Source organism: Pleuronectes platessa, chromosome 19 (assembly GCF_947347685.1).
Source record: "Pleuronectes platessa chromosome 19, fPlePla1.1, whole genome shotgun sequence".
Lineage (NCBI taxonomy): Eukaryota > Metazoa > Chordata > Actinopteri > Pleuronectiformes > Pleuronectidae > Pleuronectes > Pleuronectes platessa.
The window spans coordinates 11,941,983-11,964,473 of NC_070644.1; the positions used below are offsets into that span (position 1 = coordinate 11,941,983).

The window sequence follows — 22,491 nt, forward strand, 5'->3', positions numbered from 1 at the left end:
TTTCAAAATGTCTGTTTAAACCCGGGCCAGCATGTCGGGAAACACAAAAGCATGGGTTCGGTTCCCAAATGGTCCCGACAGGCCGGGCCGGGTTCAAACTACATTTTTGAAATAACGTTCTGATTTGAGTTAAAAGGTTCCGTTATCCACATTCCTATATGCTATGCTAAGCTAACCTTACCATGTGGCTGCAGCTTCATATTCAGCTCATGTGAACGATTCCTTTGTGCAACTTCACACATCATGTGTGTTGCTGCACATCTCAGACACACAAACAAACACACACACACACGGCAGAAGAAAGATTCAGAGGCAAGCGTGTCTTTACTTCATCAGTTGGTTGGTTTATTTATCATTAGCGATGACACCAAATGTACTTTACTGTTTTTCACTTGTTATCATGGGAGATGCATTTTGAAATGTAAACAGTGAAAATGATAAAAATGCATTTCAGAAAACTCCTTACAAGCAGTGTATGACCAGGGACAGGAGCAGACTGGACCTGCTCTCGCTCACCTATCGTTTTATCTTTTATCACTTTTTTTAAACAATACACGTCATCTTATAGTTCTGAGTCTCTCATATTTACATAGATACAGATGAGTCCCACGTTCATCACCGGCCGAGACCGATCCGCTTCGTGTTTTTTGTTTGTTTTTAATGTGTTATCACATAGTTTTCTTAAAGAATTATATTTACAACCATAACGTCCCCCGGCTGCCTGCTGCCGGGGGGGTCGACACACAATTAGAATCACTTGCTTAAAATTCCTTAAACTACTTAATGGTTCTTGAAAGTTTACGTTGTAAGTCAACCTTATAGCTCTAAAGTTTTTTTTTTGTTTTTCTTCTCTTAACAAATAAAGTTAATACAGAGCTCAAGCCGTTCGTCTTCCGCCATTAAAAAGTCAAAATATCATCCAAATAAACGAACAAACCAAAAATAATAACAAACGAAATATTGCACTTAAAAGTTCAGGACAGCATTGGACCTGTTTGGTGGTTAAGAGGAGTGAGAGCTTTGAGCCGAGTGCTTTTAAGGAGGTGAGGGTGTGTGTTGAAGCATCCAGCCTGTTAATCTAAATAAATAGGCGAACCTCTGTACAACGTGAAGCAGTTATTTCTTTTTTTTCCTCGCACTGTGACACGAGCAGCCTCACGTGTGCGTTGCTCAGCAGAACTAGGGAGTGCAGGTCGGAAATCTTAAAACATTTTTAAAAAAATGAACAAACAAACAACAGCGAGTGTGTGTGTGTGTAGAAAAAGAAACAAGAGCCGGAAACCTGTCATGGCAATGTCCTGAGAACGCTTCCTCGGTTTGTCCACCATGAGCTACAATGGTAAAGGAAATGTTGCTTCGTTCCTTTTTCTGCTTGAGTCGTCGTTCCTTGTTGTAAACAGTCTTTGGAGACAGGAAGCAAGTCGTCGTGGTCTTCTCTTTTACTTTCCATCTCTGGCTTAAGAGTGTGATTTTGAAAATGTCTTTGAACGTGAGAGCGACACACATCTGTGTTTCTTCACACCGTCCGTTATTTATACACGTCGAGTCCTTGCCCCCCCCGTCCCGTCCCGTCTCCGCTGAGCGCTCACAGTCTTTCTGGATGAAGTGAAAGCGGTTTACAGAAGCGTTGAGAGGTCGTGGGGGTTTAACAGAGATGACTAGTTTTCATTCAGACATCGTCTCGTCGTTTTCTTTTTGTTTTCTCTCTCCGTCACGGATTTTTCAAGCCCCCCTGATGGAAATGAGAACGTGAAGAAAAGAGGATGTCGCGTCGTACCAACAGCTTTAGAAGTGGCTTCACATGGGACATGGAGGAGGAAAGGAGGGGGGTTTCAAAAAGAAAATGAAAGGAAAGGAAGTGACAGAACAGTACCCGACTGTCTTTATGTCTGCAGGGTTTTCTCTTTTTTTTTGGAGTGACCCCTCCTTTTCTCCAGTACAACTCCACAAGAACACACACAAATGTCATTGTTCCCTCACAAGACACTGACAGAAAGCAAACAGTGATCAGACGAGCATCCAGCTCTCGCTCCAGCCCTCGCGTGTGGGCTTCTATATTGTTTTTGTTTTTTTCCTCCGGTTAACATCCATTCATCAGTCCATCCATCCATTCATCCATCCATCTGGTAACTGTGTAAACTACATTCCTTTGCAGTGCCATAGAGCTTTGCCGCGTCATGTCACACCACAAAAAAATTCAAATAAAATAGTGGAGAGGATGACACACACACAGAGAAATTGAAAAAAATTAAAAGGCAAACAAAGAACCTCACATCCCACCCGCCCCGCCGTGTGTGTGTTTTTTTTTTCAAGTCTGCCCCGTTTTTCTCTCTCGTCATCATCATGGCTTTCTCGTCTTTTTCCCGGTCTCTTATGACGAAGACGAAGTCGAAGTGGAGCTGGACTTTTTTTGGTTGATTAAGTCCAAGTAGAGTTCTGAGCGGATGAAGCGAGGGTATGAGTCCTTCTCCATCAGCCCGTATATCCGCCTCTGCGCGAGGTCAAAGCAGGAGCGCGTCACATTCTGCAGGTTGTCCTTGGTGTGATCCCGGGTGTACGAATCCAGATTTACCTGCAGAGGAAAGGAAAACGAAAAACAAGCGATGAGTTTTACGCTTTCAAGACACAACATTGAGAGAACTGCAGCCACTTTGGTCCCCTGTCGCTCACCTCTTTACACGACTGGATGGCGATGTATTCTGCAAAGATCTTCTTGGCCTTCGAGGCCATCTTGGACTGCGACTTGATCTTCTTGTAGTCCTCGCACGCCAGCCAGAATTCCAGATTCTCCTCGCTGAACTCGGTGCGCAGGAAAGCTCGGAACGCCGCCAGGCCATCTGAGACGGAGCAGAGGAGAGGAGGAGAATAAACACGAGGAGTTGACTCGGAGTGCCATGGCAACCTCACACAGCTGAAACTCTGCTCGGAGTCGCGGCGCCCGGAATAGCTCCGTGACGGCCTCTCCAGTCATGTGGTCGGAATAAAGTGAGACATAAGAAACACCACATCTTCCAACTCTTTGACCTCCTTTTAAACAACATCACACCGCTGGCCCGACATGCACGCATCTCTTTATGCATGAGTTGTAAATGAACAAAGATGAGACTGTTTCGGTGTAAAGAGGAGGAGGAGGGGGAAATCTAACTCTGGAACTTTGGGGGTTTTCAAGTTTCGGTCCGGTTAATGATTTGAGGAAGACGTCTGCATGCAGGGCAAAGAAAGGCAGGAAGCCGCGTCCACCCACAGCTCCCGTCTGCACCTTTCCGTTCCCATGAGTCACCCACACTGATAAGCTGAGCCAACGGCGGGCGGTCATCTCTTACCTCATTCCGGGGAAGCAGGAGTGAGGTAAGAGGCGGAGAGGAGGGGGGGAAATTGGACGAGGGCGACTAAAAGGGGGTTGAACAGAGCCGGACGAGGAACAGATGTAGCGCTGGCTTTTGATCGGCTCTGACTGAGAGGCATGAGCTGAGGAAGATGAATTGTGGAAAACCAAAATAGCAGCACACATGCCCGTTGACCGCCTCAACCCCCTCCTCACTTTTTTCTTCTTCTTTCTTCTGTGCAACACATGGGCTCCATACATCAGCATAAGCACAGTGCCTGGGATTGTCACCCTCCCCCCACCACCTCGAGCAGGCACTGAGCCATATGGCAAACATGTTGAAGACTTTGGGAGCCTGTGTGTGAAGTGTGGAGGAAGATGGCAGAGTAAGATGAGGGGAGAAGGAAGGAAAAAAAAGTGACTTACATTTGTGTGCCAGCAGCTTGTCGAGCGAGTCCCCCCATTTCAGTGCCTCCTCTGGGGTGGGCCTGCAGATGAAAGCAGAGCGGTTCTTTAACAAGCCCATCTCAGCCAGGTTTCTCATTGTGTGACCCATCCGCAGAACTTTGCCTGTGCCGGGTGGACGAGTGGAATCCTGGGAGTTTGTTTATTCCTGCACGCTGCCGCCCTCCACCCTAGTGTGTGTGTGCTGCTCTGTGCCTCACACTCGCCTTGGGATTGGCCTGAGCCTCGAGAGCCATGAGTCTGTCTGGTCCTGCACTGTGGTGGGGGTAGGCTTTTATATTCCCACTGAATGCCACTCGGCAGGCGGGCGGGGAGGGGCGTCCGCCGGCCAATGGGGATGCGCCATTGGGTTGAGAGACCTCCCCCCCCCCACCCCACCCCCACCGGCGTGCGTCTGCCCCCTGCTGCCTCTCCTCCTCCTCCTCTGTGACCTGCTTTAACAGCGCTCATCTTCCACTCACTGCAATCCACATCTGAGGCCTGGTTTGACACACAGACTTCTAGTCCCACAAATCAACTAAAGCTGCCTTTGCTCCTACACTTCGGCATCTTGTTTCACTGACTGTCATTCATGTGTTGAAGCAGATTTTTAAATAAATAAAATGTATTTCTCTCAAATTCTTGAATTAAACTATTTTGAAAGTAAGGGAAATCCTCATTTAAGAACTATATTATCGACATTTACTTCAACAGAGGACATATATTGTGTTTTTCTTGAGGTCCAAATGTTCTTTTACTTAATATCAAGTAAGTTAATAAGATATATCAAAGTACATATACATCTCCCTGATAAGACAATGCAAAAAGGGAAGACAAATTAAAACTATTTCACATATGTGATATTTTTAAAATAAAAGAACAACATCTAAACAATTCCCTTTCCCTCCCTCTGACACACCTCACAAATCTTCCCATTTACTTTGTTAATAAAACACACATTCCCAGCACACACCCATCTCTGCTAGTGCCCACACGTCTGTCTCCCAGCAGCACCAGGTCCGCCACCAGTCATGGTGGCAAGACCCGGAAAAAGCCGTGTCACACCCGCCCACAGGGCACATGCAGTCAGGAAGTGGCCACTTACTTGACTGACCTCATAGACTTGTCTAGCTTGCTGGCTGGGTTGCTTCCTGGAGATTCATTCCTCCTCCGCAGGAAAGCCAGTCGATTCTTCATGTCTTTGGCCCTGAGTGGAGGAGAGGATGGAAGAGAAGAAAGAGGAGGAAAAGGGAAAAGAGGAGTTGGGAAAGAGGGGGACAGGACGGACGATTTACGAGTGCAGGAGAGGGGTGGGGAGGAGGTGGAGGCAGGACAAGGAGAAAATGGAATTAGGGATGAGAGGATATGATGGATAGAGGTGGACAAAAAGAGGGAAGGGGAAAGAAAGAGTTGAGTCTCCAAGTCCAAAGTCCACAACTGAAACAATCCAAGATGTGGGAATCACTCAATTCAAACTCTTCCGCCAGTAAATCCAATCCACAAAGAATCAAAGCCACAAACTTCAGAAAAAGCCAAAAACAAACTCTTGTGTTTGTACATTTTAGTCTTCTGGTGTGTCGCTATGGCGGATCAGGAGCTTTTCCCAGAATTCGCTGATATTGAGCTTCCTTCTCCTTCGCTTTGTGCCAGCGGCTCTCAATCTGTCAATCACCGATCTCTAACAGTCCTTTCCCGTAGATGCGTCCCTGGCAGGTTCCTCGGCAGGGACTGAGCGAATGTGGCAGGGAAGGAGGAGAGAGACTCAACGCACACTCCTCTGTTTCATCACGCCGCTCTCTATGTGCCTGGAGGGGCTGCTGAGAGGGAGCTGACCCAGGGGCCGAGGCAGCAGGGCGCAGTGACCTCTCCTCGCTCCTCTGCCGCGTCCCTCCAGCATCCGAAAATCCTCCTGACCGCTCACCTCACCTGTGTCACCTTTCCACCAGCGTCTCACACACACACACACACACACGCAGACCCCCTGCTGCACGTGCGCCACCTTCAATCTCAGACAAGGCAGTGAACCAATCCTCGGCCCGACAGGATACTGCGCATTCCCATAATCCCACGGTACCTGTCCTGGCTTTTCCCGACCTGGACCACGTGCTGCCTCACTGGGATATGACCTCACTCAACGCCCATTTCCTGAGTCCCTGCTTTTGATTTCCACTGTGGATTGACTGGCCCGCTAATAATGCAGCGCTGCGACGTGCGCTCACTGGCCCTAATCACTGCAAGCTGTCCCACCGGCAACCCGCGGCCCCCAGGAGAGCATGTACTCCCCAAATTAAATGAAAAACAGAGCTTCTACTTATAGACGCTTATCATTTAAGCATGAAGAGGGGGAGAGTGTGACAACTGATTAACACACTGAGAGATTAGCACAAACACTGTGCATGAGGACACTCGGATGGGGAGGAAAGAACACCCACACGGGTTTCGGTTTTGGTTCGGGCACCTGTACCGACTTGTGTCGGTGCTATGATGCCAATCACAGGTGTTGGGAAACTCCCAGGCTGCAATCTGCATGTGCATATGTGGGTGAAGGGAAGAGCGGGAGAGGTGTAAATGTGATGTGGTCTGAAGCACGCACACTCACAGAGCGGCGGCCGCACTGAACAGAGAACACAGTCAGCTGTGACTTGTGTGTTTTTCCCCCCCGAACGCCTGCTTCGAAAAGGAAAACGTAGAAACATGCCCGGGCACAGGGTTCCACGTTTGTGTTTGGAAAAGGTGAATAGCTCCTTTAAGATCCGGATGAGTGTGACTTTGTAGGTGGATTAATTTGGGTGTGTTTGGGTTTGACTGCTGCACACTCAGAGAAACACAAGAGGCCTTTTTAGAAAGGATTCCTCAAACCGTTTCCAGACTCTGGAAAATGTCCGAAAGATTCTGTCCAGGCATTTTGCAGAGTTTCGAGGAAACGCAGCAGGATGTTGTCCAGGTCCGACGTGTTCATGAGAACAGGAAAGTGAAGATTCAGGCGAGTGGATGCACACGGCAAACGGTAGGAAGTTGGACCTGACGTATAAATTCTGCTCTGGAAAGCACTTGATCAGCAAATCACACCTCATCGCCAAAGTCTCATCGTCTTTTCAAGTTGTCAACCTCATCTGCATCCTCTGTCTGTGTGGCAGCTCTTTCCTATCTGGAGATATCTGTATTGTTTAGAGTTTTTCTCAGTTAAACATGTAAGAAACTTTGCTGTTAATGGATTTTCCTGCTGTGTTCTCGAATGGACTGAGACATTTTCTGAACATTTTAACAGGGGTTTGGCAGGAGGAGATCTGGAGAATGTCCAGAGCAACTGACTCAGACATTGGCGTTCTCACATATAGTCACATTTATTCAACTTTATTATTTTGGGTCTTACGTGACATGTCTTTGTGTACTCTTTTTGTTTTTCTTGTTTGTTGTACAATGAACTGTTCTGCAGCTGCTGTAGCACTTTGAACCCGAGACAAATTCCCCCATGGGACAATAAAGTATATTCGATTTGAATGAAGAAAATAGAGGACCAAAAAAAGACAACACAATGACATGATGAAATCTAAGGACTACAAAGCACTGGTGGAGATATTACTCATCCATTGACTGAAATGACATCAGTGCCAGTGCTGAACAGGAAAAGAGTTTAGGCTCCGGCTTCATGGAACCATCCCTGAGAATAGCATCACACTCAGAAGCCTGAAGGACATTATTACCCAAATAAAAACTCTCTTGCTGTTAAATAAACTCATAACACCAGAGTTGGATTTATTAGATCGCTCTATTTTTAGGCTGCACTCGAGGCAATTAGGGTCTCGAGCTGTGCATCGGTTGGCTGTGCGTCCGCCTCGCCCCTCGCATGTGAAGAAGGAAAGAGCCTGTATTTTATAAGGGCTGGGAAATATTTCTGTTGGCCTGACAAAGGACACTATAATATTTATTCTGGTTTTATAGAAGCCGAGGCCCCGGCGGGAATGATGTCATAAGAACGGGCACTTCAAGGGGGGGAAATGTGTTTCTATCCTGCCACCGTGTGGGCGTCAGTGGATACTGCAAACACAAACAGCAGCACAGGTTATTCTTTCACTCCTCAGGGTTTGAGTCGGGACTGGAAACAACTTGAGCTCACATCACGCCAGGTGTTATTACTCCGGCTTATTTTTAGAAACTCAAACGGAGCTTTGGCATTATTCTTGAAAACATGTTCATGTAGCATCAATGTTTAAACTGCTGGCAACTCTGACTGCAGCAGCACTTTCCTCGGTAGTCTCTGTGTGAAGGTTGCATGTCGAACTGCAGCAGGGAGGTTTCAGGTAGACGGACATAAATCAAGCTCAATCAACTCCAACTTGAGGGAGGGACACGCAACACTCCTCCCTCAACTTTGGGCAAAGACACATTCTCCTTTCTTTCAGCTGTGTCATGCAGAGGACTACAGACACGTCTGTGTCCTCCAGACACAGAGATTTAGCCACTGAACTCCAACTTATCGTCTCTAAGCGAAGGGGAATGACTTAAAGCATGTTGAGTAAAAACCACTTTGGGTGAAACTCAAGATTTACAGCAGGAGGAAACTGCGCCCAGGTGCAGAGAGAAAAACACTTACACCAACAAAACCAGCTGTTTTTAACATGAAAAGCAGCAAATGTATTACGCATGTATCAGTATCTTAATACCACATGGAACCAGTCTTGTGCTTGAGTCTATTTTCAGAGACGCACCACTTACTAGCGATACTGTTACATTTCTTTGCACCTCTTCCCTTTATGTGCTAATGGCTCTCCTCACAGTCTCACTTTAACTACCTCTATATTCAAAGTTGCCACTTTTCCTCTCCAGCTGCTAATAGCTCGCCTGCACTAATGCGATTAGCTCTGCATCACACTTCATTTGATTTATCACAAAGAATAAACCCCGTTCTTTACAGAATCCGCTAAAAGACTGACACATGCTCCGCGTAAGATTACCAAATGAGTACGTAGGTGCCAGTGCCCTGCGAGCCGAGCATACACAGCACGGCCACATTTTCAGCTCATGGTGCAACGCGTACACACACCTGACTGTCTGCCTGTGTCTGTACGAGAGAGGACGCTTCATGTGCTTAAGTGAAGGAGCGAGAGGTCTTTAGCGCCGCAATTATCCGCAGGTTTCCGTTCTCTCTATTCCCTCTTTGCTTGGTTCACATTAGGCGCGCTAATAGCACCCTGCTGGATATTCCTGGTGTTCTGAAAAGTAGGCCGCACTCTCAGGGAAAGGCTCTGGGAGCACAAGAGTAGGGGAGGCTGCAGACAGACTACACTGCAGATGGATCTACTGTCCCATTTGTTGGAATGCATGTCTTTATTTAAACCTGATAATCATTGTGGGCAAAAAGGTGTCATTTACAATGAGGTTGAGAATATGCAAAATAATGAAGGTACAAGATAAGAAAAAAATCCACCAAAGTTGGGGAAGTTAAAAAAGTTTGAGACGATCCATTTCAAAAGACTAACAGCTACCAACAATTAGATATTTATCTGTAGTGGATTTTGAGCTGCAAAGACGACAAACACGGATTTTTCAGCCTCAGAATGAACTTCATAGACATGGAGCTCAAGCCAGTCATGAGGCCAAAGTAGACCCAATACACAGGGACAAGTTCACATGAACAGGTAAATGTCTGGGACATTCAGGCGAGGGGGCGGGGGGGTCTGGGTAGAACATGAAGGAGGCAGGACATGACTTATACATTTGTAGTATTAACATTCTTTTGTTTTTCTTCAGTTTTCTTAGAAACATCATCAACACACATTTTCCTGCTCTATTCTCACATGGGCTCAATCAAACATTTTCTAAACATTTTACTCGCAGGAAAAGCTCTGGAAAATGTCCCGAGCAGCTGACTCCAACATTTGAATTCTCCCATGCAACCGGTCTGGAACATTTCAGCATATTGTCTTGAAGAGGCTCTCGTGTAATGTGACCAGAGGATTAACCTGTAACTAATATACTGTATGAAGGCAGCTTACCAGTGAAGTTCTCATGAATAAACACATATTCATGTAAGTCACGTTTCTCAGAGAGAGACAGGACGACCCAACCTTTTGTACAGAATGGAACGATGAGGAGTGTCATCCTACGTTTCTGTTTTCTACATGAGGATTTGTGTCCCATAATGGAGGAGCTCAGCCTTTGTAAACCTGTGAAATCTGGGGCTGCAGCATTGAGCACAGAGCAGGAATTGAACTATGCAGCCGGTGAGGGCGGCAATGTTAAAGCATGTTTTCATTCCCTCTTCCACTTTCTATTTACAGAGAGCTGTTTGCCTCCGAAGTCACTACAGGACACAAACACACAAACAACACTGTGTTTGTGCATCTGTGCCTGTGCGAGTATAATGGGTCAAGGGTTGTGACAGTGTATCTCTAGAGCTAAAAATAGCGTTAACACTATTACCGCTGTGGGGACAAATTGTGTTTGATTTTTGTGTGTAAACAAAAACAGTCCCGAGATGTGATGTGTCCACGAGACGTAACGCAATAAGGAAATGGGAGGCATGCATTTCTCTGCAGTTCTAAAAATGACAAGCGAGTGGCTGTGATATTCCTAGAAGAACAATGAAAAAGGGAATTGACCTCAATTTTGTCCATAAATATAACACTGTCACATTCACAGTCTCCCTCAATCAAGGGCTGAAAAAAGAGCTCTATTTCTGACAAACCTCACCTTCCTGCAAAAACCACATGAGCAATGCTATTCCTGAAATCCAGGCTGCGTATATTAAGAAAAAGGGGCAGCCTCGAGTTAGAAATTAAAGCTTCTTCCTCTAAAATAGTCAGAGCGCCTTCAGCCTCACGGGGGATTCTGTTCCCTCACTGCGACTGTCAGATGAGATCCACGTAGAGGTCAGATAGTTTCCTTCCCGCTCCAGAGCAACTACTCCTGGGGGATGACAAACAGCCCCCACGCACTCATGCTTTTCTCACCCTGTTTCTAATTCTTCATCATGAGTAGCAGAGCTAACACACACACACACACACACACACACACACAGACACACACACGTCCACTGCCTCGCTCTTACCTTTCCAGGTACTTTTCTGAGATATCGACCATGGCGAGAAACATGGGTGCCAGCTTGTGTTTGACAGCATGTAAGCATGCGTCAAGAGTCCCGGTGCTCGAGGCCCAAAGGGTTTGTTTAATAATCACATTCCTCTAGCCCCTGAGAGGCTCTGGTGAAGCGTTATATAGTCCTGAGGGGTCTGGGGGGGGGGGGAGGCGGACCTGGGACTCACCCAATCACCACACGGTTTTTAGGACCGGGTAGATTCCTTCCACTTGGGCAGGAGCAGTTTTTTTGTTTCATGGGGAAGTAAGTTGAGATGACATTTGTCTTTTTCAGCAAAAAAAAGTGATGACCTGTTTATGATCTCGTCTCAAAATATGGCTTCTCTGCACTGGATTCCTGTTTTCAATAAACCTCATTGAGCTGATTCATTTTAAGACTAGACTGCTTTAAATTGTGTTGCTTTTAGTTTGTCAGAATAAAATCTGATCTGATCCCCAATCAGGAAGAAAAAAATGACGGCTTGGTCATGTTTTAAACATTGTGTCATAACCTTAGCCAGAAACGCTTGATTTATCGTGGGGACTAAACTAAAGGGAAACTCTTTGTGTGACAGTATTACTGCCCATTTAAAAAAAGAAAGTATTTTACGACTCCAGAGGGAGCTGTGCAAAGTTTGATAAACATCCATAAATAAGGTCACTTGAGCACCAGCTGGACCTGAAAACCTCCAGTTTGAACATTGAGAGAATATGGAGTAGTGGCATGAGATAAGAGAGTTGGGTCAGCAGCCCTCTGTAGCCCACCCCTCATCACAGCTCAGGGTGACATCAGCCACTGTACTCACATTGTCTGATTCACTGGACGTAGACTGTGGTTTTAAGGACGCCATTGGCTGTTGGTCTCACACCATTTTGCCTTCCCCTCTCTTCCACTTCCTGCCTGTTACTGTTTTCAAAATCCCATTTGCTGCAGGAAGCAACTCCAACAAGCTACGAGCTACCAGCCTCCACGGGAAGTATCCTATCAAACCAAGTTCTTCCCTGAATCTATCTGTATCACGCAGAGTTGTATCAGTGGGAAATAATATCACTAATAACAATTTACTAATAATATTGCCTGATCATGTGCAGTAAATGTGTTCAGCCCTGTGGTGGCGCTATCAGCAGCTGACATCTGAAGCTGAACTACAAATCAAAACTTTCCAAACAGCGCAGGTAACCACAGCAGGACAGAAGTTAAACTCTGGCATTGACTTTAGTCTCAGTCAAAGACATCTGGACTTCTGTTTCCTCTGTCGCTCATCAAGAGGCGTCATTAGTTTGACAGATTGCTCAGAAGTCCCAGTCATTTAAACCTACAGGCAACGTCCAGCTGTTTGTTCTGAGTCTTTGTATTTGATGAGACTGAAGAATTCCAGTTTCAGGGAAATTCTACATGTCCTTATACTGTATATAACAACAACTATACAGAACATTCACATTTAGCTAAACCTTGGCAACAATAAAAACCCTGGGAACTGCAACTTGAAGTATTGGAAACACAATATTGTGAATATTTGGTACAAAGATGTATTAATTTTGGTGGTAAAATCAAAAAAGAAAAGGTTTTTTTCTATTATCATCCTCAGAACCTTAAATATATTTATAGAAAAGCTCACATTTCGTCACAGATGACTATGGTGCATGAGTTTATTGCTTTATTGCTATTTTGGGAGAGTGTAGTTGTGCTGGGTCTCATTGCTTGAGGAAGCAGAACACCTGGACTGAGTGAAAACAAAAGGAGGTAATGGAGGGGGGAGGCACAGTTAATGTGGACAATCCCAGGAAAACAGCTGTGCTGGATCCAGAAAACAGGGCCGTGGCAGCGAGAAGTGCAAAACGGGAGATGGGGAGAAGAATGAGGGGCCGAGAGAAAAGCTAAAACAAGTAAAGGAATGCTGAGGAAGTCAAGGAGCAGAGTGTGTTGTGGTGAATGATGCATGAATGAGGATGAAACAATGAATTCACTGTGCTGTGGCCAAGTGCTTCGCAGCAGCAGCAGAGACAGGAAGTTTCAAAGAGGAGCCTTCTTATATTCTTTCACATGGAAGCACCGATTCACGTCTTCGGGTAAAAGTGTAATAGATTTTCTCCTTGTTTTATGATTATTGATGTTGTTTATTGACGTTTTCCTAATTGAACCTGATTCTTGTTGAGAAATAAATCACAGGTGATGATTATGATGAATAAGGAAAGAAGAGGGTTGTTTATAAGAGTATTTATTCTAATGACATACTGAAACTACTCCAAAAATTAATATATTCATATAAAAAGAAGATAACAATGTAGTTCCATACTGTCTATAATCCATAACATCTAATATCTAGTGCAAGTGCTTTTTTATATAGACTAACCCATATCTAGTGCTAAGTCTGGAGACCACGCTCCAGAACCTACAGGGTCAAGGGTCAGGGTGCGTCTTTAAATACAAATGGCTACACCTCATCATGATTCGAACAGATACACATCTACATTTGCTCTTTTCTATAAGTAACAGATCAGTCTCGGACATCTGGAGGGAATAATTTAATTTCCTTCAAGCCTGGTTACAAAGCATAGCCGGAGATTTCCATCTATAGGAGCAACATATTGCATTTGTATTCCTCTGAGTTACACCGGAAAGATATTGTGCTCCAGTGTATGTTTTTGTTTGTGTGACTTAATATGATGGAATAGATTATTGCTCCTTGAGTAGGTTTGCAATGCAGCGTAATGGAAAGGGCTTTAGAAACGACAACAGGCTCATGATATTGAGAATATAACGGGAAAATACAGAAGCCAAGTTGGTAAACATGTTGAGTTTCCATCACGCTGAAAGGTTAGTGGGTTATCATCAGATTGGCTGATGGTGACAGAGGAAGGTTGCATCAATGACAGGAGTTCATTTCATCTAGAGAAGACAACACGTTTTCTTCCACTCAGCCTTCATCACTGTCATAACTGTGCTTGTTCAGATGAACCCATTGAAGGACGACGGGCCCCGCACCTGGCAAAGCATCCGGATGTTAACACAATCCATTCAATAAGTATTGTGTCTACATGAGGATATAAGGATTAGGACTTCAAATCATAACACATTTATGAGTTTGATAGAATAATTTGGTTGGCACAAACTGTTTTCCATATCTAGACACTTTGAATTATTGTTTCTAGTAGTTTTTTTTACATGACACAGTGAAGTGTTGTATTAGAGGAGCTAACACCGTGATCCGTGTTTGTGAACTGCTAGTAAGCCAATACATTTCCTCTTGAAAAATAAGGAATCAACTCTGTTAATCCTGTTAAGTGTTACTATAAAGTAACACAAATTATCTTCATTTACATCAAAATGTGTTTTGGTGACGATCAATCATAGATTTGGGTCTTTTTTTTCTCTAATTTCTGCAAAAAGACAAAAATAAAACACGTAAAGGCTACTATATGCAAGATTGTATTCAGAGGAAATGCCAAAAAAACATTTCCATAGTGTTGTTTGTTTTATTAAAGCAAATACAATGTGATGGTGATATTCGAGGACTCTGGAGAAAAAAGGTCTATGGAATCTTAATCACTTAATCTGCTGGTTAACCACACAACAACTCTTGCTGACGAGCGAGCTGCCATCAGGCCCAGGGACTGGGAGCAGGTTTTTATTGTCCTCGCGGTGTGAAATGTGCTTTCATCTCAATGAACAGGAGCGTGAATAAAGTTCATTCAACAGCTGATGAATCACCGAGGCGTCGACACACACACACAAACACTCTCAACGCACACGCACACACACACACACCTTACTTCAACCACCATTGAGAATGTGAGAGACCCACATGGTCGCACACTCCTCAGGAGCACACACATCATTTACCACATCATTAAGTAGATTATGAACCGCGTAAAATGATTAGCTTTAACTCTTGCTGCCACCTTAAGCATGCGACGTGCTCCTGCATCGCACAGACCATAATAACAGACAGAATACTTGCGTGTAACAATGTTTGCATTAGACGAAAACAATCAAGAATTTAACATTAATCCCCTTTATGGTTCAAAATTAAATTACGACAAAGGACAGAGGTTTTAAATGTAACAGTCCTAGTGTTGACATGTCCCAACATCTTTCAGCCCCAAATCTAATCACCCCCATATCAACACATTGTCAGAATAAGTCCTGATATATCCATTAACCCCCCATGGACCACTATTAAAGAACTCATTATAATTCCCCATTAGTTTGGACACAAGTGATGACATCCTCTCAAAATAAAGAATGTTAAAGCAGGGTGTCAATACTGAACCCTTTCACCAAATACACATGCAGTTGTCATTCCCGTGCTTTATTTTTCATAGAACAAAAAACTGTTAATTGACTTAAAATGTTGAATCTAAAAGCTTTGACGTGCAGGTTCAAATACGAGATTATAAAAGTATAAATGACCACACATGACACAAACAAAGAAATATTTGAGGACTTACAGGTTCTTGGATTTCTTCTTCTTTGTCCCTTCAGGGCCGACCTCGCAGCTACAGGGGGATCCGGAGCTGAGCTGGGGGGAGAGGAAGGAGAGCACACACTGCATCATCCAGCCTCTGCACAGAGAGAGGGCCTTGTGGCCTCACGCAGACATGGTGGCTAGCTTCCACCAGCTCCGACAGGCAATGACAACCTAGCACACTGGTCCTTGGTGCGCCCAGCTACAGACTGAGACTACTCCACGGCTGAGAAGGTTAATCCATAGCAGGCGTCCACAGTGAATGTCCCACAACACAAAGTGTGTGTGTGTGTGTGTGTGTGTGTGTGTGTGTGTGTGTGTGTGTGTGTGTGTGTGTGTGTGTCCGAATCCCACTGAATCAAAGCGTGTTTGTAAACTGTGTGTGTGTGTCCGGGTGACACAAAGTAAGTGAAAATCTGCGAGAGTGGAGACAGAGCGTGAAAGACCACGGCTGTTGTTTCTGTTGGCCTCCAACTGTGCCCTAAGGTTTGAAGTGTTGAGCCGAGACCCCGGTTTCACGTTACACTCTCTGCCAACCCTCCATTTTGATTGGTTAAGGGAAAAAGGGAAGTTGCTTCAGGGTGGAGAAGGGGTCAATCTCCACTAATCTGATAGCCTGAAGCCGCCCAATTGTATGTGTGTGTGTTTTTGTGTGTGTGTGTGTGTTTTTGTGTGTGTGTGGCTCTAAATAATGAGCCATTGTATTACAGGAACCCACAGTTGAACCTGAGCTGGATACTGGCCACAGCTGGTGACACATTGAGGAGGGGGGGGTTTGTCTTTAAGGAACAAATAAGTTTCAACCTTCAGAAGAAGGACAGTGTTCTAGGGAACTATGGGCCCTATTGCCTTCACTTGCTCTGTTACATTTGACTGCAGAGTTTTTGTTTTCCGGCAGCTTGAATTCAGTCGGTTACAATAAATTCCAAAGGAGACATGATTTAACGTTGGAGAGAACATAAACTAACTGTCTGTAATTGTTTGTTTTTTCAACAACCGCTCATCCCATCGATCGGTTCCCAAACTGCGAGTTTATTACTGAGGATGTTGGAAAGTCGAATTCTTTACAAACATAAGACAACAACCATTGAACAACAGTCTGGGGCAGCACATCCACTGAACTGCATATCTCAAAGATGGCTGCTTCTGGTCCATCCGTGGATGCGATGGACTTATCACAGCACTACCACTGCCATGCATGGTCACTTGAAGTGAAAGCATCCTGGAGAGCTCTGTCTAAGAGGCATTGACAAGTAAGAGCACTTGTTAGTTAACTTTACGGCCCCACCCAAGAAAGATATATAAGGATTATTAACAGCCCAGAATAAGTCATTCACACATTGCTGCTGTTGAAACTTACACCATGTGTCGTCTGTCATTGTCATTCAGTTTCATTTAAGTGTGATGTGTGAATGAGAAAATGGCTGAAACTAACACGTCAGACTGATTTTAAGTTGTGTTAATCATTTCATATACTTTATTACGAATACACAGTATTTGCCAGTTTTTTTCCTAACTGCATATCTCTCTAGTGATGAAATAAATCCATGGTGTACTTATTTAAAAGTCCCACACTGATGAAAATCAGGTTTGCCTCCGTGGTGCCATTATATTTGATGGGAAACATATCTAGAGAGCTAAAACCATGACTGAGTATTTCCCTCTTTAATGAGGAAGTAAGTGATACAGTTATATTCAAGCTATTTAAATTCCATGAGGGGGAACTTTTTAATGACAAATCTTTTGAATATGTCATTTTGAGGAATAAAGAAGAGTCTGAGGTCTGTAATAAGCTACTTGATCTCTTCACTTCAGTATTGTAATGGTTTCTTCAAAATGTTGCAGCTGTGTTGCCAAGGAGGTTTTCATGAATTGTGTCTATTTGCATGTTTTCTGAAGTTGTGTTGCATTGAGCTAAAAATGCATTACATGGATGCATACTAAGGCGTTTGTGTGTGAATGCCTCATATCATCCATTTGTGCCTGCACACATTAAGAGTGTGTCCATGCACATTGAGGTTATTGGACTATTATTGTGTTTAAACACTAATTTTTAGTCTCACAGGACAACTATCCATCCATGTGCATCGAGCCACATAATATGTACCAGCTGCCCACAGTAACATCCCATGGTGTTTTTGTACTGCTATTGATCCTGGCCGATAAATCACACGTATTGAGCTTTTTAAGCAACTGACTAATGGAAAGACCACAGAAAAAGCAAAAAGGGATGTGAAGCCATTAGATGAAACCGCTCCACAAGATATGAAACATTAACTCTTTCATTGCTTTCTGTCTCGGTTGGGATTTGATCCATCCTCGACTCATTATGATACAGACTAAGAAAATCTACCTCCTCAATGAAGCCCTGAGGCCTTTTCAAATTTTATTGCAAGTATAAGAATATTATATCAGAAAATTTGATAATTTACGTGGTCGTGTCCCTAAATATTTTAAGATCATGCTCCACCATCTCACACGTCATCCCTCTCTCAGCAGAACTGAAGTAATCAATTATGTTTTCGACAAGGTTTTCATAAATTCCTTTCGTCACAGGTTTGTGAATTAGACCTTGTCCGATGCTGATGTGGGCGAGTGCAGTGTGTTACTGCTCCTTGACCTCATGGCCTGCAGCCTTTGACACAGTCGATTGAAGCATCCTTGTTTGAAAATTAAAAGGTTCCTTCTGCATGATTAAATAGAGATAATAAAATAACCCTGCACTGTCTATGAGTGTCTTGTCCCCTCAATCCTTCATAGCAATGGAGCATCCCTCAGCTGCATCTCTTACTAAGTCCACACTCCTCACCCCAAAGAAAACATGCACTGAAGTAACAGTTGCCTGTGTAAGGTGAGTGAGTGTACATTATGTAGGAGCTGTCTAAAAATGCTAAGAAAAGGAACAAATATATTTATAGCTGCTTTATGATCGGTATAAAGACCTGTCACACTAGAATGTGTATGTGTGGGTGAATGTGTGTGTGTGTGTGTGTGTGTGTGTGTGTGTGTGTGTGTGTGTGTGTGTGTGTGTGTGTGTGTGTGTGGGAAGGGTTTTTTTTTTTCTTTTGAGCATGTTAAGACTTGGTATGTATTTATAATTTGGCTCCTCAGGTATGTGACATTTCTAACCAAAGACAATACAATGATATTTGGTGACGAATATTTATGCCGGAGGTTTTTCACATAGAAGAAATGTTTGAGAGAAAATCACCCGTGTTGTGGATATGAAAATCAAAAGGCAGATGCATTTTAGTTGTTCACCTCATTTTGCAGAATAAATTACGATTTACAATAAAAATATATGATATCTTCCCTTGGAAAGTAGCAACAAACACATGTTCGGTTGCATGAGTAGGGGTTAAGTCATTGAGGATCATCAGGGATCTCAAAAAACTTCATAATCACTCATTCCAAAGGGACAACAAACGTCTGTGGAGCCATCACACAGGCTTTCCCCCTAAAAAAGGTGTAAAACCAGTTGGAAAACGGGACAAGCCTTCCCTCTCCTCTCCAAGGACATTCAGCCTCTTGTAGCGCCCGAGGAGAGGATTATTCCTGATTCATATTAAAATACATTATTTGTACTCTGTGTGTACAGGGTGTTTGGCATCAAATTGCACAGGACTATCTGCGTCTGTTCAATTGAGTATTTTTCTGTGTTAAAAAAAAACGAGAATTACAACCCTGCAGTTGTATCCACCAATCAGAGCAGTTACATATATCTTTCACCAAGATTCATATGAGGTCATTGTGACCTTTTACCTTCGGCAAATGTAATCTACTCAATCAACCTTCGTGTCGACGTGACAACTGGTCAAAATCTGAAGAAATTCCCTAAATAAATCGACACTTTGCCCTTGACCTTTGACCTAGACATTCTAATTCTATCTTTGAGTGCAAGTGAACTTTTGCACCAAATTTAAAGAAAGTCCTGGGAGGTTTTCCTGAGAGGTCCCAGTGACCATTACTCTTCACCTTTGACCTCCAAAATCGAATAAAGTTCATCCTTGAATCCAACGGAATGTTTCTAAGCAAATATGAAGTGATTCCCTAAAGTCGTTCTTGAAACGGACAACCCTTAACCACAATGCCTGCAACCACTGGCTGTCGCCGGCGTGGAGGCATCTATTCTCAAGTTTCTCAGTGTTTTCTATTTTCCCTGTCTTTCTGGCTCCAAGGCCAAAAGCCTGCACACATGACTTATGCACACAATTCACACACTCCCAGACTGCCTTGAAATGGCCAGTGGAGCAGAGTAGTCTGAATCTTTTCTAAAATTAACCCTGGTCTGTGTGTGTTCTTGTTCGTGTGCATGCTTATGTGTATAGACTGCTCACATGCCTCACTGGATCCAGTAAGAAAACAAAGAATTTGCCAAAGACCACATGACGATATGGCCCCCTGAGGCATGGGATGCGTGCTGTTGGCGGTCGCAGGGGGGCTGCGCAGATTCACAGATACAGGTTTAACGTGATGACGACTGTGCTGCACACATGTCTTTGTTGCAGTCATACATGCCTGCACATGTGAGGGTAATCATATGGGCAAGCATGTTTCCAACAAGTTCAAAACAGACATTGAATCATTTGCAGACACACACACACACACACACGGCCTGGTGACATGTCAGTCAAGCTCTAGTGAAGGGAGAATTGTGTGTGTGTGGTTGAGGTGTTAGTCATGTTGTGTGCGAGTGCATGTGTGTCTTTGGAGATCAGGGTCAGATTCCTAGGACGGAGCAAAAATGTCTGTCTCTCTGTCTCAACAAACTGTACATTCTTCACTTGTGCACTGCACCAACAAACCCATTGTAGGAACAATATTCTAAACACGGCCGAGAAACATTCTTGACCCGGCCAACCCAGATTCCAAATCCTTCCAGCAGCCTAAAAGACCTCAGAGGTGAAGACATGAGTCTTGGTCTGTGTGTGTTTAAACTTATCACCAGTTCAAAGCCCTGCTGCTTCCCTCCATCAGACCTCCCTCAGGCTGCTTCCTTCCTTTTCATTGCTCGGTTTCTTCTTTTATTCGAACAACAAGCGGACGAGCGGGAGTCTGAACAATCTCCCATTCCCATAAAGTACAGCATTAGATAAGTGCTACTGTTGGACCTTAGCTTCCTGCCATTGTGTGGCTCTACTAAATGTGTGTGTGTGTACTTATTTTTTTGTGAGGACCATTTGTAAGAAAGACCTTATGGAGTGAGGACAGATTTGGAAATGTTTGCTGGTTTTCATTTTTTTTAGTGCTGTTTGAGGGTAAACGCTTTACAGTGACAGAAACATAAAAGTATTATTAGCTTGATGTTGCTAAGTCAACAATAACTTCTGCCTATTTAATTTCAATAAATATTTGAACTTGATTACTAATTGCAAGTGGTTATATTTACTTTTTCACCAGACGTAATGTCGAGTGAAACACTAATCACACAAGATGAATGTAGTTAAATAGGGTGAAATGGGATTGGAACATTAGTTCATTTTGTCCATTAAACTGTCTGCGTGAAGACAGAGATTAACGTTTGTTAGTTTAGGCTCTTTTAATTGTATTTATTGAAACTTTCCACTGAGGGAATAAAGGGAAAATGTTGGACAGCAGACATACAGCCATGGGAGATGTGAAAAGAAAGTGCAAAAATAGGAGAAAATTATTCCCATTATATCTCCATGTGACGTAGCAACCCAGACTGCATAATGTGTTTTTTATTTGGATTTAATGTGGTGTTCGCTATATGAAAACATGGGTCATATTGTATTGTTATCAAAAGTCACATGTTGGTACGGGAACCATGAATCATTAAATATGTTAGGACATTGTAATTTTCCATTATATGATTTTAATAAATAGTCAGTTACGTCTCTTTCAGTCCAGACTTTCCCTCCTTTCTCAGAATAGCATCGTGGTTTGATGCTTTATCCTCAACAGTGAACAGGCAGCAGACAGCAGCAGGTTAGTTGGGCACACGTCAACATGTGAATCACAGTCACAGTCCATTATCTCAGTGTTTTAACCGAGTGTGAGTCACGTGGAAACAACAAGCTGCAGGAGCCAACTGAGCAGACGGTTTAATGAAACAACTAAACAAGTGAAGAAATTCTTGAATTTTATTCATCTCAAAAATAATTATTTTCGACTACAGGATCTAGGAGAACTGCACTAATGTACTTACATGTCAGAAGCTCCTGACAGGTGGATATCAGCAGATAAAACAATGTGACTTTGTATATTAACTTAATTTACAAAACAATGTCTGATTTGCAGAAACAACCTCTTAATGATTATATATCTTGTTCACTTCATCCAGCTGCAATATCACCAGTGCCTGTATGTGTCCAAATCAACATTTTATAGTGTAACAGCAGAAAAAAAGGTTCATAATAGGTACATTTTGGATGTAACACTAAATAATCAGACTGACTCCTCCCATTCCCTTTAAAAGCCGGGTGCACTTGCACAAGGTAAGTTTGCTATTAAACCTGCGGATTTGCTAGGTAGTGAGAGAGAACATCTTTCTGCAGAGGAACAAGCAGAGTGCTATGTATTCATATATTACTATATTGATAATCTGCCCTTTAAGAAGCACAGATGATTGAAAACATGAGAACAGAACAGTGACGGAGCAAAAGCATCAGATGGATTAAACAATTAATAGGCATCCTGGCTAAAAAGTTGCATGATGGTGATCCAATTAATTAAATTCACAGTTCTGAGTGTTTTGAGTTTCATGACAAAAGTTAAGCTACGTCCCAAACTGAACTCTGAGTTATTCTTAGTCCCAGTTTTCCCTCCAACTGTCAGAGCCTTGATATATACAAGCTCAGAGGGAACGTGGGCTCAAAGTCAGGGAACACATGGACCTATTGGGTTCCACATGCCCGATTGTAATACTTGCGAAAATACAATACTATCCTTTTTCTAAGTTAAATGTGAAAAACACATGAGTGCAGGACACACGTTAGTAAACCAGGCCAACAACTGAACACAGGTGGGCCATTTATTGCCCCTGATAAGTGTCTGCACTTTTTCACAGATCTCGGCCAGAGAGGTGAGAGAAAATAAAGTAAAAAAGGAGACAAGAAAAGAGGACTGGGCTCTGCCTCTGAGAGGCATTGGAGGAACAATGGGGCCTTTGTAAGAGGCAGAAAACACAATAAAATATCGAGAAAAAAGATTTAA

General features: G+C 43.5%; 1 protein-coding gene across 9 annotated transcripts in view; it reads right to left on the minus strand.

Annotated features, from left to right (window-relative positions):
• Positions 1-323: 323 nt before the first annotated feature.
• Positions 324-22,491, minus strand: part of rgs3a (regulator of G protein signaling 3a) — a 100,664-nt gene continuing 78,496 nt past the window's right edge. For 5 of the 9 annotated variants that reach the window (XM_053447633.1, XM_053447632.1, XM_053447634.1 and 2 more), the window contains 5 exons: positions 15,299-15,369; positions 4,875-4,976; positions 3,752-3,813; positions 2,671-2,837; positions 324-2,572 (listed from right to left, as the gene is read on the minus strand). In XM_053447633.1, the coding sequence (XP_053303608.1) occupies positions 2,372-2,572; positions 2,671-2,837; positions 3,752-3,813; positions 4,875-4,976; positions 15,299-15,369 (603 nt within the window). In that variant the 3' untranslated portion in view covers positions 324-2,371. Of the gene's footprint in view, positions 2,573-2,670; positions 2,838-3,751; positions 3,814-4,874; positions 4,977-10,820; positions 10,977-15,298; positions 15,817-22,491 lie in introns of those variants that run through there. The other 4 variants (XM_053447641.1, XM_053447637.1, XM_053447640.1 and 1 more) reach the window with 4 other exon arrangements.